At 41.0% G+C, this 17682-nt stretch overlaps 1 protein-coding gene across 13 annotated transcripts in view; it reads right to left on the reverse strand.

Annotated features, from left to right (window-relative positions):
• The window catches only part of baz2ba (bromodomain adjacent to zinc finger domain, 2Ba), a 252745-nt gene that overhangs the window by 17839 nt on the left and 217224 nt on the right, over window positions 1–17682 (reverse strand). For all 13 annotated transcript variants that reach the window (XM_072261994.1, XM_072261996.1, XM_072262004.1 and 10 more), the window contains 3 exons: window positions 17006–17267; window positions 15131–15286; window positions 14445–14608 (listed from right to left, as the gene is read on the reverse strand). In XM_072261994.1, the coding sequence (XP_072118095.1) occupies window positions 14445–14608; window positions 15131–15286; window positions 17006–17267 (582 nt within the window). The remainder of the gene's footprint in view (window positions 1–14444; window positions 14609–15130; window positions 15287–17005; window positions 17268–17682) is intronic.

Consider the following 17682-nt stretch of genomic DNA (forward strand, 5'->3'; position numbering starts at 1 on the left):
TTCAATGCAAGGAGTATTGTAGGAAAAGTGGATGTGCTCAGGGCATGGATCAAAACACTAAATTATGACATTGTAGCCATTTGTGAGACTTGGTGGCAGGAGGAGCAGGACTGGCAACTCAGTATTCCAGGATTCCATTGTTTTAAATGTGATACAGCGGGTGGGATTACAGGGGAAGGGTTGGCATTACTAGTCAGGGAAAATGTCACGACAGTGCTCCATCAGGGCAGACTGGAGAACTTGTCTACTGATGCTTTATGGGTAGAATTCATGCATAAGAAAGGCATGACTATATTAATGGGATTATATTATAGATCATTCGACAGTCCACGGGATTTAAAAGACCAAGTTTGTAGAGAGATCACAGACTGTTACAAGAAACAAAGTTGCAATAGTAGCTGATTTTAACTTTCCAAATATTGACCAGGACTCCCATACTGTAAAAGAGCTGAATGGAAAATAGTTTGTCAACTGTGTTCAGGAAAATTTCCTTAATCAGTACATAGAATCCCAACCAGAGACAGTGTGATTCTAGATCTCATTATGAAATGAGACAGGGCAGGAAGACAGAACTTTGTGTCGGGGAATACTTTGTATCCAGAGATCATAATGCCATTTGTTTCAGGGTAATTGGGGAAAAGGATAGGTCTGATCCACAGGTTGAGATTCTAAATTGGAGAAAGGCCAATTTTGATGGAATCAGAAAGTGCGGATTGGGACAGGCTGTATTTTGGCAAAGGTATACTTGTCAAGGGGGAGTCTATCAAAAGCGAAGTTTTGAGATTACAGAGTGCATGTTTCTGACAGAATAAAAGGATAACAGGTTTAGGAAATCTTAGTTTTCAAGAGATACTGAGGCCATGGTTAAGAAAAAGGAGGAGGTGCATAACAGGCAGGTAGGAACAAATTAGATACTTGAGAAGTATAAGAAAAGCGAGAGAACACTTAGGAAGGAAATCAGGTGGGCTGAAAGAAGACATGAGGCTGCTCCAGCAAACAAGGTGAAAAGAGAATCAGAGGGCTTCTACAAATATATTAAGAGCAAAAGAATAGAAAGAGACAAAATTCGTCCTCAGGAAGATCAGAGCAGTGATCTATGCGTGAAGCTGAAAGAGATGGGGAGATCTTAAATGGATTTTTTGCATCTGTATTTACTCGGGATACGGACACAGAGTCCATAGACTCTTCCTCCCCTCCCCCCAACTTCTTACTCTTTCTCTCCCTCCTTCCCAGTCCGGAAGACAGATCTTGGACCGAAACGTCAACTTTTTTTTTTTCTTTTCCACAGATGCTGTCTGGCCCACTGAGCTCCTCCACCATTGTGTGTGTGTTGAGGCAATGCAGTGAAGTTATGGACTCTATACAGATTACAGAGGAGGAGGTGTTTGCAACCTTGAGGCAAATTAGGGTGGATAAATCCCCAGGGCCTGACAAGGTGTTCCCTTGGACCCTGTGGGAAACTAGTGCAGGGACCCTAGATAATTAAAACATGCTTAGCTACAGGTGAGGTGCTGGAGGGTTGGAGGAAAGCTAATGTTCTGTGGTTTAAAAAAAAGACTAAGAATAAGCCAGTAAATTATAGACCAGTAAGCTTGACATTGGAAGGTATTCTAAGGGACCAGATATATTTGGATAGACAGGGATTGATTAAGGATAGTCAACATGGCTTTGGTAAGTCGTCTATAACCAATCTTAGAGTTTTTCAAGGAAGTTACTAGGAAAGCTGATGAAGGCTGTTGTCTATATGGACTTTAGCAAAACCTTTGACAAGATCTTGCAAGGAACAATGGTCAAGTAGATTCAGTCGGATGGCATTCAAGATGAGGTAGAAAAATGCATTCGATACCGGTTTCATGGAAGAAGCCAGAAAGTGGGAGTAGATGGTTGTCTTTCTGACTGCAGACCTGTGACTAGTGGCATGCCAAGGAGATCAGTGCTGGGTCCGTTGTCGTTTGTCATCCATATCGACAATTTGGATAATAATGTGGAAAAACTGAATCAGCAAATTGGGACGACACCAAGACTGCGACTGTATTGGACAGCGAGGAAGACTATCAAAGCTTGCAGCGGGATCTGGACTAACTGGAAAAATGGGGTGAAAAATGGCAGATGGAATTTAATGCAGACAAGTGTGAGGTATGCACTTTGGGGGACCAACCAAAGTAGGTCTTACACTGTGAATGTTAAGGTACTGAGGAGTGTGGCAGAACAAAGAGATCTGGGAATACAGGTACATAATTTGTTGAAAGTAGCATCACAGGTATATAGGGACTTAAAGAAAGCTTTTGGCACATTGGTTTTCATAAATCAATGTACTGAGTACAGGAATTGGGATGGTATGTTGAAATTGTATAAGACATTGATGAGGGGTAATTTGGAGTATTGTGTGCAGTTTTGTTCATCTACCTACAGGAAAGATGTAAAGAAGATTGAAAGAGTGCAGAGAAAATTTACAAGAACAGTGCTGGGACTTGAGGACCCCAGTTGTAGAAAAATGTTGAAATGGTTAGAACTTTATTTCCTAGAACGTAGAACATTGAGGGGAGATTTGATAGAGGTATACAAAATTATAAGGGGTATAGAAAGACTAAATGCAAGCAGCTTTTTCAACTGAGGTTGGGTGAGACTACAACTTGAGGTCACGGGTTAGGGTTGAAAGGTGAAATGTTTGAGAGGAACAAGAGGGGGATCTACTTCTCTCAGAGGGTGGTGAGAGTGTGGCATGAACTGCCAGTTCAAGTGATGGATACATGTTCGATTTCAACACACAAGAGAAATTTGCATAGGTACATGAATGGAAGGGGTATGGAGGGCTATGGTCTGCAGGCAGGTCGATGAAACTAGCCAGATTAGTGGATCTGATGGGCCGAATGGCCTGTTTCTCCACCACCGAACTTGCGCCCTCACACTACCACTCCATTCTATCCCCCTTGGTTCAGTCCCTTCCCACCTACAACTGCAACACTTCTCAGCCTCTCGATCTTCTCAGTGACTTTCAATTCTCTGGCCCTGACTGCCTTATTTTCATTATGGATATCGAGTCCCTATACACTTCTACAATCCTCACTCCCCTTGCCCCCCCGCCACATCAAGGAGACCTCAAAGTTCTTTGTTTCTTTCTCAATGAAAGAACCAACCAGTTCCACTCCACCACCACCCTCCTCCGCCTGGCTGAACTGGTTCTCTTCGGGCTCCGACTTTCTCTGGACTTAAAGGGGTAGTCATGGGCACCCGCATGGGCCCCAGCTATGCCTGCCTTTTCTTTGGATACAAAGAACTGCCCACATTTGAAGTCTTCTCCGGTAATACTCCCCATCTCTTCCTCCACTACACTGACAACTGCATTAGTGCTGCCTCATGCACCCATGCTGAGCTTGGCAATTTAATCAACTTTGCCTCTAACTTCCATCCAGCCTTTAAATTCACATGGTCCATTTCTGACACCTTCCTCCCCTTTCTCAATCTGTCTCCATCTCTGGAGACAAACTGTCAACTGACATCTTTTATAAACCTACTAATTCCCATGGATATCTTGACTATACCTCTTCCTACCCAGTCTCCTGTAAAAATGCTATTCCCGTTTCTCAGTTCCTTCACCTCTACCACATCAGTTCCCAGGATGTAGCTTTCCTCTCCAAGACATCAGAGATATCCTCTTTCTTTAAAGAACGTGGTATCCATTCATCCACCATTAATGCTGCCCTCACCTACATCTCCTCCATTTCCTGAACATCCCTGCTCACTCCCATCTTCCCACCGCCTTAACAGTGATAAAGTTCTTCATGTCTACCAACCTAAGAGCCTTTGCATCCAACACATACATCATCCTCCACAACTTCTGCCATCTCCAAAGGGATCCTACCACTAAACATCTTTACCTCAATTCCCTCTCCACTTTCCATAGGTATTTCTCCCTCTCCAATTCCCTCAACCATTTGTCGCTCCCGACTCTTATATCTGCAAACAGCCAAAGTGCCATACCTCCTCCCTCATCTGCATTCAGGGCCTCAAAAGGTTCTTCCAAGTGAAGCAACACTTCACCCAGGGGCACCTATTATGTTGAGTGCACCCGATGTGGCCTCCTTTACACTGGTGACACCTATCGTAAATTGGGGGACCACTTTGTCGAGCACCTCCACTCCATTTGCCAAAAGTGGAACTTCCTGGTGGCCAAACATTTTAATTCTGATACCCATTCTGACATGACACTACATGATTTCCTCTTTTGCTACTGTGAAGCCACCCTCAGGGTGGAGGAGCAACACCTTATATTTGGTCTGGGTAGCCCCCAGCCTGATGGCATGAACATCGATTTCTCCTTCACTTAAAAAAAAAATCCCCTCCTCTCTTCTTCTGTTCCCCACTCTAGCTTCTTAGCTTTTTTCATCTGCCTATCACCTCCCCCGGGTCCCCTTCCCCTTCTTCTATGGTCCACTCTCCTCTTATCAAATTCCTCTTTCTCCAGCGCTTTATCTTTCCAACCCACTTAGCTTCACCTATCACCTTCAAGTTATCCTCCTTCCTCCCCCCCCCCCAACTTTTGATTTACATTGGCGTCTTCCCCCTTCCTTTTCAGCCATAAAGAAAGGTCTCGGCCCAAAATGTTGACTGTTTATTCGTTTCCATAGATGTTGCTTGACCTGCTGAGTTCCTCCAGCATTTTGTGCATGTGTTGCTTTGGATTTCCAACATCTCCAGACTTTCTCATGTTTCTGTTTCTGTACTGTCGTGCTCTGTGTGTCTATGTCAAAAAAAACCTTGGTGGGCATGACCTATCAGCACAAGGCCACATTTGGTTTCTTCGGTAACTAAAATGCAACTACCATTTATCTCTAACAGAATTTGCTTAAAGGACTTCAGATTTATCATTGTCTAATAAAAGGGTTTATAGTCTTAATGACTGACAATTAAAACATTTAGCAGAGTAATTTAAGATGATTAAGAATGGCCGGTATACCAATCAGAAAATCAGTTTTTTTGTTTGCTTTTAAAATCCTGAATAGTAGCACATGGATGAGTAATTTAGAGACTGGATCAATAACCTAAAAAAGTTCAAATTCCACCACATGTGGAATGCAATACTAGTGTCAGTAAAGATGACCATGAAATAGGGCCATGAGGAAAGCTGGTTAAAGATAAAATTAGAGAGGAACAGAATTGCATAGGGTCAAACCAATCCGTTTTATTCTTATTGAGTCAACGGTCGTAGGAGGCATTTAAGACTGTAGTTATAGAGGTGAGCAATACATAGTCCCTCTTGGTCTAGGGTAACACCATTATCTCAGTTTCAAGTAAAGGAATCAAATATCTTCAGTGAGGAATGTAGGACAGCGTGCTTGGGGCAGCATCACTCATACCCAATGAAGTGGCAACTGATGAATATACATGCTCACCATGGCCATAACTAAGCAATGGGAGGAGAAAGTTCCACCAATGTTCACCTCCTCAGTTTTAACTAAGCCCAGCAGGTAAATGCAATAAGGAGGCTGAAAGCTTTTCCGTCATCTTCATCCAGGAGGTGTTAAGCTGCTTACATACTTTAGTTGAGTCTGCATTCGATTCAGTCCACCTGACATCAAGAAAACACTGATTGCACTGGATGCAATAAAACCTTCAACCACAATGCTCAGAATTTGGGGCAATGTAGTGGTTAGGTCAGAGTTAGGAGTTCCATTCAAGTGACACCTGTAAGGATTCTGAACTTCCTCCCTGTGAATGCATGAGTTTCCTCCGGGTGCTCTGATTTCCTACCACAGTCCAAACGCATAGCAGTCAGTAGGTTAATTGGTCATGGTAAATTGACCCATGATGAGACCAGGTGGGTTGCTGGTGGCACAGCTTAAAGGGCCGGAAGGGCCTATTCTGCATTGAATCCCTAAATAAAATAAACAAACAAACATATGGACCAAAACTAATTTCACCTTGAAGTAATCTGAATTGTATGAGATGTAACACTGGCAACTATCTCAACAGAGAGGAAAATTGCCCACACACGGCACAAAGTACATCAACCTTCCTAATACTTCACTACTTGTTGATTCTCAAACAATGAATGGTGTTATTGACAATGATGTATCAAACAGCACTTGCTCAACAACATGCTCCCTGATAGTCAGTAACACCAAACCTTAAACTTCACTGTAGCATCACTCCAAAAGCTCTTATCTTCAAGCATCTCATGTTAGAGGTGAAGTCATACCAACAAAGAATTTGATCAAATATGACATCATGGAACAATGATTAAAGTGAAGACAATAGATTTTGGAGGGGAATGCACTCAAACAGCTAAAGTTGTCAAAAGTTATAATTTCAGTCAAGAACAGGTGTTCTCAAACTGGGGTCATAATTTGAATCATAATCAGATATACTATCACCGGCATATGTCATGAAATTCAACAGACCCCTTGCTTAATGGTATTGGTCCATGGCACACAAAAAGATTAGAACCACTGATCTAGAACGTTGCTCTGGAATTCTGAGTCCAGAAATCTTCAACTGCATCGTGTGTGATGATAATGAGGTCAGTAGTAGAAAAACTCACTGAATTACAATACTGAGCTCCTTTCTCAGATCTTCACATAATGAAGTAGTGCCTGGACAATAGTTAGACTTGGGCTATTAAGATGCAAATAATACTCAAACTACACAAGGACCAACCAGTGTTCATCTCTGACAAGAAAGAATCCAAACCTCTCTCTCTGGCATTAACATCACCAAACAACACAGAAGGGAGAAGAAACTTGACTGGATCATTCAAATAAAAATTGTGCTCACAGAGGATGGGAAACCTGTGATGAACAAATCAACCTGACTTCATCATCCACAGGGTTCACATTAGAAATGTGCTATACTGCACTTACAACTGAAACACCATCCAGTATCATCTACATTAGGATTCACCATCACCCTCATCACTCCCTCCCTCCACAATCAGCAACCTTGCATTTACAGTTCATTTTGTCTGCTCCTCACAAATGAAAATCACCACCCAGAAGAACAAAAGACCGCATGAGCACAGAATCGCCACTACCATACGTCCCAAAAGTCACTTGACATCCTCAGTAAAATACATTGTACTCCATTCATTTTCATTACTTTACTTTATCATTGCCAAACAATTGATACTAGAGCGTACAATCATCACAGCGATATTTGATTCTGCGCTTCGCGCTCCCTGGAGTACAAATCGATAGAAAATAGTAAAAATTTAAATTATAAATCATAAATAGAAAATAGAAAAGGGGAAGTAAGGTAGTGCAAAAAAAAAAACGAGAGGCAGGTCCAGACATTTGGAGGGTACGGCCCAGATCCCAGTCAGGATCCGTTCAGCAGTCTTATCACAGTTGGAAAGAAGCTGTTCCCAAATCTGGCCGTAAGAGTCTTCAAGCTCCTGATCCTTCTCCTGGAGGGAAGAGGGACAAAAAGTGTGTTGGCTGGGTGGGTCGTGTCCTTGATTATCCTGGCAGCACTGCTCCGACAGCATGCGGTGTAAAGTGAGTCCAAGAACAGAAGATTGGTTTATGATTAGATTACAATTTTGGAACTTTCGACTGATGAATCCTGTGCAAGTGGCTTCACAAGGACTTCTCTACTAAGGAGACTGTCACCAACTCTCCAAAGTTGGAAAAGGCTAAAAAGGATTAGAAAGGTATGTGGCTCAAAGCACAGTATGGTAGAAATGGGGTTTAATTCACAGAATACTGGCACCATTACTGAGGAACAAGAGAGCTGTTTCACTGGGATGGGTTTCATCTGAAATGGCGCTGGGACCAGGGGGTAGACAGGGCTTTAAACTAGATAGATCTGGGAATGGTTTCAAGAATAAATCAGAACGAAATGAGAGCACGATATCGCAGGATAGAAGTGGGTGAGGGTGGGTGAGGGTGGGTGGAATTTGACTCAGGCCCTGCATAGCACTGATTCGTTACAACACAGTTATTCAATTCTTTACTAAAATGTTTTAAAATAACAAAAACTCATTCTAAAGAACACTTAAAACTTCTCAAGAACAGCCACCATTACAGTAAACATTCAATCAGCCAATGAGACTGTTTTACATAGGCCCTGAGCCATTCACAGCCAATTGTGGAATAGTTCACGCTCCGCCTCCCCCGCCCATGTAAACGTTCTTGCTCCTTCACCATTTATTCCATATTTTTTTCAGCCATAAGGTCTGGAAATGGCCTACAACTTTCTGTGAGGGTGGTACATCTAAGATGTCTAGGAAAAGTATTAGCATGGATGTGGAACTGCAAGTGATACTGCCTTTGGAAGCTGGTGAGCGTCAGGGTGACGTTGGCGCCTCTTTGAAATTGGCTGCATCAATGATCAGCACAATTGCTAAAAAATATACAGACAAGATAAAAGCTTCTACAACAATGACCTCAGAGTTATCATTAATGAAGGTGACTTGTTCAAGGAGCCATTTGTTTGGGGAAAAAAAAAGGAAAATAGACCAAATAAATGGGTGGATGACCAAACACAACAAAGAAAGCCCCTAAGCCAGCTGGAAGCATCTTCAATCATATTCAAGAAGAACATGATACATCGGTAACATTCACAGCCAACAGAGATTGGTTTGATGGATTTAAACAGCACAGTAACCTCCATGGCACACGTATCTCTGGTGAAGCGGCTAGTGCAAACAGCACAGCAGCCCAGGAAACACCAGCAAGAAACCCCACCACAAGCATCACTACAATCATACGAATCATGGACCAGTTCGTCAATAGTGATCCTGACTGGGAGTGAAGCAATAAGGCAAAGGGTTATTCGCGACATGATTTCATGCTACTGAGAACTGTTTCATGAGAAGAAACTTGAGGAAAGGCAGTCAAATCTCAAAGCTTACTTGAAGAAGAAGCCAAAGTTAGAGGACCCACAGCTGGGTCCCTACTCTAAGATGTAACCACCACCACTTCTCCCTGCTGCCACAATGTGATGCTGCTCCACTCCACAGGTTAGGCCTATTTGTATGTTTGTTCCTCCACAAGTTAACAAATTACTGTGTCCACATAAAATAGTATATCATATCATGGGTTTGATATTTTTTTTAAATCGGGCACACATGTTCATTCATGTAATGTTATAATGACCCTGCATGGCACTCCACCTCCAAGGAATGCATCCTCAGCATTAAGCAGGGTCTCAGTGTAATGTCAAAACAAACTGTAGTTGCCATGAGTTATAAATAAGGTAGCCAGATAGCTGAAATAGTTTGGCATGAGTCCCCAAATCCTGAAGACTTATTACAGGGGGACAATTGAGAGCATCCTGGCTGACTGCATCACTGCCTGGTATGGGAACTGTAATTCCCTCAATCACACCAGAGTTTTCCATGGCCCTAGTTAGGCATTCACCAGGACCTTGGTCACAGCATGGTTGAGGTGGAGACCATTCTCAATACTGGTGCCAATGTTCCATACAAACAAAACTAAATTCAATCTCACTTCTCTCATACCAATCTTTGAGGCACAGTTAACTCTCTGATCTTATTAACCCTGTAGCAATTTAGTCAGGATGACTCCTTGCTCAAAAAGGGATGAAGGCAGGCAAGAAAGCCATAGATCATTTAGCTTAACATCTATTGTTGGCAAGAAGCTGGAGTTAATAATCAAAGAGGAAATAACTAATCATTTAGAAAAGCTAAATATAATCAAACCTGTCAACATGGAAAGTACATCATGTTTGAGTTGACAAATTAGCTCCAATTCTTTGAGGACATGACAGGGAGAGATGATGGAGTGAAATCTGTAAATGTGTTTTCAGATTCCAAAAGGCATTGGCAAGGTGCCACAAAAGAGTTCGTTGCATCAATTAAGAACACAAAAGGTACTGGAGGGAGTGTTAGAATAAGATTAAAAACAAACTGATACATAGAAAACAAAGTTGGAGTAAATGGGTCCTTTCAGGTTGGAAGGATACAACTAGTGAAGTACCTGGGGGAACAGTTCTTAACTCCCAATTGTTTACTCTCTACATTAAAGACCTGCAGAAAGAGAATTTTTTAAGTGTGCCAATGATACAAAAATAGGTGGAAGGGTATATTATGATGAAGACACTTTTTCTGCAATGGCATATATACAGGTTTACAAATTGGGTGACTGGGTGAAACCCTGGCAAATTAAGTTTAAAGTGGAAATGCACAAGGTCAGGCACTTAGGCAAGAGAAATCAAATGACAAGGATCTAAATGCAGAGAGAGAGCAAATAAGTTCAGAGGGATCAAAGGACTCTGCTACATTGAATCAAAAAGAAAGCAGAAAACACAAACAACATGCTGGCCTTTATTGAGAAGAGATCAGGGTTTAAGAATAAGGAGGTTTTATTGCACTTAAAGGCATCAGCGTGGTCACACCTAGATTACTGTGCACAGTTTCAATTCTCCTATCTGAAAAAACAATATGGTAACACCAGAGGCAGTCCAAAGGAGATTCACCAAGGTGTATCTGGAATGAAAAGACTGTCCCATTAAGTTTGAGTCTGTATCTGTATTCACTGGAGGTTAGAAGAATGATGGGTGACTTTATTCAAACATGCAAGATCCTAAAACAGTAGAGATATTTTCACTTGTGGGAGAGTCACGAACAAGGAGACACAGCTACAAAATAAGATTTCAGTGATTTAAAACTGAGATGCATGAAAAAATGTATTCTCTTAAGAAGGTAGAACTTCTCCAAAATTCTCTGTCCCCAAGGATGGTGGAGGCCAGATCATTAGATAAGTTAATTTAAACTGGAGATAGCTAAATATTTGAAAGAGTGAGAAATTGAGGGTTATGGGAAACTGGGACAGAAGAGGATTAGAAGCTAATATAAATCAGCCATGGCCATATTGCATGGCAGAGTAGAGTTAATTGGCATGGTAGCCTATCCAGCTCCTAGTTTCTTGACGTGTGTTCACTGAATGCAGTCTGGGAATATTATGCAAAATGCAGGAAGTACTCAGCAATGTGCTGTGGCATTCTTCATCAGAACAGAGAAAGTGAAAAATAGTTAGTCTAGGTCGTGAAGAAGGCAGGGGTGGAACAAAGGGAATTTATCAGATATGATGGAATAACTTGGCAGTTAAAGGGTAAATAAACTCCTTTGTCTTTGTGATACGTTGCTAATGTTACATAGTCTATGTAATATTGTATAGTCTGATCTACTGCCACATGCCTAGCAAACAAAACTACATAAATGAAAGGCAAAGAAAAAAGGGCTGGCAAGCAAAATGGCCTTTTCTAACAGTAACAGAAAGAAAAAATATTATGTAAAGTTGAAAAATTCACTATCAAGTCCTGCAAGCTGCAACTTGCCCAGATGGAAGATGAGCTGATGCATCGTGCTTGCTTTGGGTCTCACTGTAACCCTGCAGGCCACCACAGTTTGAGAGATCAAAGTGAGAGCAGCATGGGGAATTAAACTGGCAGGCAACTAGAAGCTCAGTCACTCCTGTGGAAGGAACACTGGTGCTCGGGAGAGCAGTTTCAGCCAATCTGCATTTTGTTTCTCCAATTAGAGGATAATTTACCTCTGACTGCAGTACTACAGCTTGGAAGAAGTGCAAATGAATTGTTGTTTCACCTAAAAAGACTGTTTGAGTGGGAAGGGAAAGGAGAAAAGTCAGGTGCAGCACCTTGCGTGGTTGCACAGAGAAGTGCCATAAGAAAGAAAGTAGTCAGTGGGGGCAGCGGAATTTTATCAGGTTGTTGGGAAGGGTGCAACCCTTTGAAATGTTGAAACGGGAGGGGAGGGATTGCATAACTGGTAGCACAACCTTGTCAATGCTATCATAAATTGGAAAGGAGTAGAAGGCAAGGACCAGAGGAACTTTGCTCTTGCTCTTCCTAGAAGGGGTGAGAGCAGAGGTGTCGGAAAGAGAGGATATGCTATTTTATCTCTGCCACTTGGCTTTGATTGTTTCTTTAAACCAATAATGCTTTTCTCCCCTGTTTCTGTTTTGTAACCCTCTCCCCTTGTCTGGAATATTGTAACATTAAGCAGCTAGTCCTGCTTATTTCAATAATAGTTGATGTTTATCAATCCCCTCAACTTATTTGTCACCTTTAGTAAACTCCACATTCAGTAGTTAGGTATGTAATCTATTAAGCATATCCAGGCTCCAGTTCTTGGCCCATTCTGTTGACATGCAGAATATTTTGTCATCTTAACTATTTTACTTTTGTGCCAGTTTGCACGTTGTTAGTGCTACCGAAGGGTCCTGGCTCGAAACGTCGACTGTACTCTCCCATAGATGCAGCCTGGCATTTCTCCAGCATTTTGTGTGTTGCTTGGATTTCCAGCATCTGCAGATTTTCTCGTTTGTACATCATTTGGAAAGCGGTGAAATGATCGGACAAAGTCAGCATGGATTTGTGAAAGGAAAATCATGTCTGACGAATCTCATAGAATTTTTTGAGGATGTAACTAGTAGAGTGGATAGGGGAGAACCAGTGGATGTGGTATATTTGGATTTTCAGAAGGCTTTTGACAAGGTCCCACACAGGAGATTAGTGTGCAAACTTAAAGCACACGGTATTGGGGGTAAGGTATTGGTGTGGGTGGAGAGTTGGTTAGCAGACAGGAAGCAAAGAGTGGGAATAAACGGGACCTTTTCAGAATGGCAGGCGGTGACTAGTGGGGTACCGCAAGGCTCAGTGCTGGGACCCCAGTTGTTTACAATATATATTAATGACTTGGATGAGGGAATTAAATGCAGCATCTCCAAGTTTGCGGATGACACGAAGCTGGGTGGCAGTGTTAGCTGTGAGGAGGATGCTAAGAGGATGCAGGGTGACTTGGATAGGTTGGGTGAGTGGGCAAATTCATGGCAGATGCAATTTAATGTGGATAAATATGAAGTTATCCACTTTGGTAGTAAAAATAGGAAACAGATTATTATCTGAATGGTGGCCGATTAGGAAAAGGGGAGATGCAACGTGACCTGGGTGTCATTATACACCAGTCATTGAAAGTGGGCATGCAGGTACAGCAGGCGGTGAAAAAGGCAAATGGTATGCTGGCATTTATACCGAGAGGATTTGAGTACAGGAGCAGGGAGGTACTACTGCAGTTGTACAAGGCCTTGGTGAGACCACACCTGGAGTATTGTGTGCAGTCTTGGTCCCCTAATCTGAGGAAAGACATCCTTGCCATAGAGGGAGTACAGAGAAGGTTCACCAGATTGATTCCTGGGATGGCAGGACTTTCATATGAAGAAAGACTGGATGAACTGGGCTTGTACTCGTTGGAATTTAGAAGATTGAGGGGGGATCTGATTGAAACGTATAAGATCCTAAGGGGATTGGACAGGCTAGATGCAGGAAGATTGTTCCCGATGTTGGGGAAGTCCAGAACGAGGGGTCACAGTTTGAGGATAGAGGGGAAGCCTTTTAGGACCGAGATTAGGAAAAATTTCTTCACACAGAGAGTGGTGAATCTGTGGAATTCTCTGCCACAGGAAACAGTTGAGGCCAGTTCATTGGCTATATTTAAGAGGGAGTTAGATATGGCCCTTGTGGCTACGGGGGTCAGGGGGTATGGAGGGAAGGCTGGGGCGGTGTTCTGAGTTGGATGATCAGCCATGATCATAATAAAGGGCGGTGCAGGTTCGAAGGGCCGAATGGCCTACTCCTGCACCTATTTTCTATGTTTCTATGTTTCTATTAGCATTACAAAGCACGATGGAGCGTGTACGCAATGTGAGAAAGTCGTACCTTTCCTCACTCAGACATATTTGCATCGTAGGTTACCATGGCCTCCTAACAGGTTATTCCCTCAGAATGATTCTATCACAAGCCCACTCTGGCAGCTAAATCCAACTAGTTCATTCTACCAATTAAAAGCAGGCTATTAATGTACAATTTGTACCAGAATTCCACCATCTTTGTTACCAATGAAAAGAAAATTTAACTGATTCGGGTGAGTGCATCCCCATCTCACTCCAGTCTGTTGATCTCTTGCCAGGCTTTATTTCATCTAATTTTAATACATTAGATTAATTTGCTAATCCACTTCAGGAGGCAGATGAAAGTGAATCACATTGGAATGGGATTAAATTCATATGCAGTGTCAAATGGGTAAGTTTCCATCTCTAAAGATAAGTAATGAATCAACCTTTTTTAAAACAACAACCTGAAAGACACACAGCTACTTTTACCAATATTAATCTCTTCATTGAGATTTCTGAAATCATTAATTTTCCCAAAGAACCACTGCTGGATTGGAATTTTAGTTCCTAGGATTACTAGACCATCTTTTTGGTTTATTAATCCACTTAACATGCTGGAAACAGTAGAATCATCACTGCACCTGGTTTTAATTGTAAAATTACTCATATTCATTGCTATTGCTAATTATTATTTCATGCATTTTAACCTAATATTTTATCAGCCTTTTGTTTTCATTAATTCATGCAAGCTTTCATATTGATTTTCAAAATGTTACCAAAATAGTCCCTTACCTTAATTTGGAGACTTGCTGATGCCACTTTCCTTTCCAGTTCTTCAACTTGCTGAAGAATGGCTACATCAATTTCAAATGCTTGATCCTCTGTTGACCAGTTACGCATAGCTGCATCAGTAACTTGGTTTTCTTCATCATCCTTATTTACTTCAAATATTGCAACTAAATGAGAAATAATTTTGAATTGTTTAAAATGGTTTGGTGGCAATTAATTATTCTAATACAAATTTAGTATATGGCCTCAACCTGCAGTGTCGCCTGTTTACGGCCGTCAGGAGAGAGGTGTTGGAGCTGGTATGCTCCTCCAAGGGGTGGTGTGGCATGGCGTCCAAGTTGAAGATGGTGCTGCCCCCAGTGTTCGCGCAGCAGAAGATATGCTCTATTGTGGCTCAAGTCTGGACTTTTTTTTATTGCATGGTTGTATCTTACTGATATCTTTATATGGTTGTGTGTACTTTCTGCCGTGTGATGTTTGGTACTGTGTTTTGCACCTTAGCCCCACAGTAACGCTGTCTTGTTCAGCTGTATTCATGGGGATTCAAGTATAGTTGAATGACAATTAAACTTGAATTGAATTATAAAGTTTGTACTCCTATCGCTTTAACACTTAATAACAAGTAATTTGAGAAAATCAAAATAAATTCAATCATTCAAATACAGACAGAACAATGTTTAACAACATACCATCTTTACTTCTGGTGCAGGCCTGACTGATGTAATCCATGTGTTTTTGAAGCTGTTTCTGCATAGCCTTTTCTCTTATTCCCCTGAGATGAAGTACTTTGAATAGAGTCTTCATCTCCTCAGGATCGATTATTCTCCACCATCCTTGCTGCATTTCTTAAGTAAAAAAATATACAGTACACTTGATCTCACTGAAAGCTTCCAGTACATTCTATTGTTCAATATGAAGATTCAAACAATTTAAGTGTCTGAATGGCATCTAATCAAGATAATTCAGGTCAAATGTTGTTGTAACCAGTTGTTTTTTTTTTAAAAACAGAATGTATCTAAAGGCAAGTATAGCAAAACTAATTCCACCACAATAACATAGCTAATGACATTATCTATAATAATATAATATATGGCAAAATATGGACAAGATGCAACTTTAAAAAGCCACTGGCTGTCAAAAGTAGAGTAAAAATGTAGCAAAAGCTAAACCTTAGTTTTACACATATTCAGGATGTAGAAATACCTTTCCTCTTTCAGGATATCAAGTTCAATTTTCTGGATGATTAAGTATTATTTTACCTTCACCTTTAAGTTAGAACCTAACATTACAAGAATGGGAAAAGATATATAGTTTTTAAGAAGTTATGATTAATACCAGTGTTTTCCTTCCAGAGGGAAATACAGCATACTTCCTATGATGCAGAGCACTTAGAGGTTGATTTGGAGGGCCAAGATCACATAATCATAATAGGCTAATAGGGATAAATTGCAAATTCCTTAGTTGCATGGCATCTTGCCAGCAGAGTCGTGCATGACAATGATTCTGTCCAAGGTGAATTAAACAATCACCTCTAACACAACAGGAACATCCATCAGCATGAAGTCTCCAATAGCTTTCTTCTTCTTCTTAAACCATATTGGAAGCTTGGACAGTTGGTATTGTAGCTTTGGATGCCAATACTCAGTAGAAAATTAAGTGCTCCTTGGTGTTCTCACACAGAAAAATACTTAATTGGAGCATGAAACTAAGTGAACAATCATACGAGAGGTTCTACAAACTAGCATAGGCCAATTAGAATTACTTCCATTACCTATTTATGGCTGGAATAGTGTTATTTAATAAATTTATTTCCAAATAGTTTGGTGGATTTGATTCTAGTTTTTAAGAACTCCCAAGATACAAGGGAATTCCTGGATTATGGTAGGCAGGGCTATGCAATACTAAGTATTAGAGATGTAAAGGATGGCTTGAGAGAAGCAATCAGTTAATTATTCTGACTGCTCTTTTGTCATTGCGCACTGTTGATAAATGGCACCGCATTCTTCAGCTGCTCCTTCCTCATTTATTCCATTTGCTACTACCAAGGTGAAAACAGTAGCTGGTTCCATCCAACAGATGGATCATGGAGCATGTCTCTATTTCAAGCAATCTTCCAAGTTTTACCCAGCAACAGGCATTCAGTCCAGAAATTTACAAACGATTTATTTGGAAGATTCAGATTTTGAAAACAAAGTACTCACTTATATGAACGTATAAAGTTGGTAAACAAAGTGTACAATTTGTTTTCTTTAATCCACTGAAATTAGTTTCCACAAACATACAATGATGCAATAATTACTCATGCTTGGAAACCTTTATTTTTTGGTCATAAGCATAATGGAGTTTATCCCCCAATCAGCACTACTTAAACCAACAAAGTTGAAACTAAAACTGAATGCATAAATTGTCAAAAAGTAATGAACTAAACAAATTTACCCTCTACAGTAGCAGAATGTGTGATGTTTAACTTGGCTGAAAAAAGTTAACTGCAATTTAAGACTGCTAGGCAAATCACAATGTCGGATATATCTATGACTGCATATAGCACAATACATAACACTTACCTTCTGCAATTGGCCTTGGACTAGGATAATCCACTGATTTTGTTGCTTCAACTATACAAGGTGCACTATTCTGCAGTTTTTCATTTTGTGGTGCTGGTGATTCATCTGCAGAAATGCTGGGTAACAGAAAAGGATTTGCATTTCCTTCTGTTAATCCAAAGCCTACACCCAGGCCAGGTGAGGAAAAGGCAATACTTGGATTGAGTACTCCAGGTGGCCATCCACAGAATGGAAGTCCTATGAGAGGTATCCCTGGTTTCATCTGCAAAAGAATAACTTTATATGCATTTACCACAAACAATAACTGTAATGGAAAAGTTGGCAAGGAATCGAATCCTATAATTTATCAAGAATACATGGAGCAAACATACTGGCCATTGTATCACAACTACAAGGCAGGAAATCTTCCTTTATGACTCAAAAAGTTCCTTGGAGAATTCATCAAATACAGACCACTGATCAACAGGTATCCCCTGGAAATTTGAAAAGCATGCAGTCTAGGATACTGGCACATGAAGGAGAATTGAAGAGAAACTTGATTTCAGGATAAGTCTATTGAATCCAGAAGCAAACTGAGGAACTTCATTGCCAGGGCCGCAGAAGCAGATTGGAGCTTTATTAACTGGTTCAATTGCACAAAATGGCTACAACACAAAGGAAGCTAATTGATCTGTTGA

The sequence above is a fragment of the Mobula birostris genome, chromosome 6 (assembly GCF_030028105.1).
Source record: "Mobula birostris isolate sMobBir1 chromosome 6, sMobBir1.hap1, whole genome shotgun sequence".
In the NCBI taxonomy this organism is placed as follows: Eukaryota; Metazoa; Chordata; class Chondrichthyes; order Myliobatiformes; family Myliobatidae; genus Mobula; species Mobula birostris.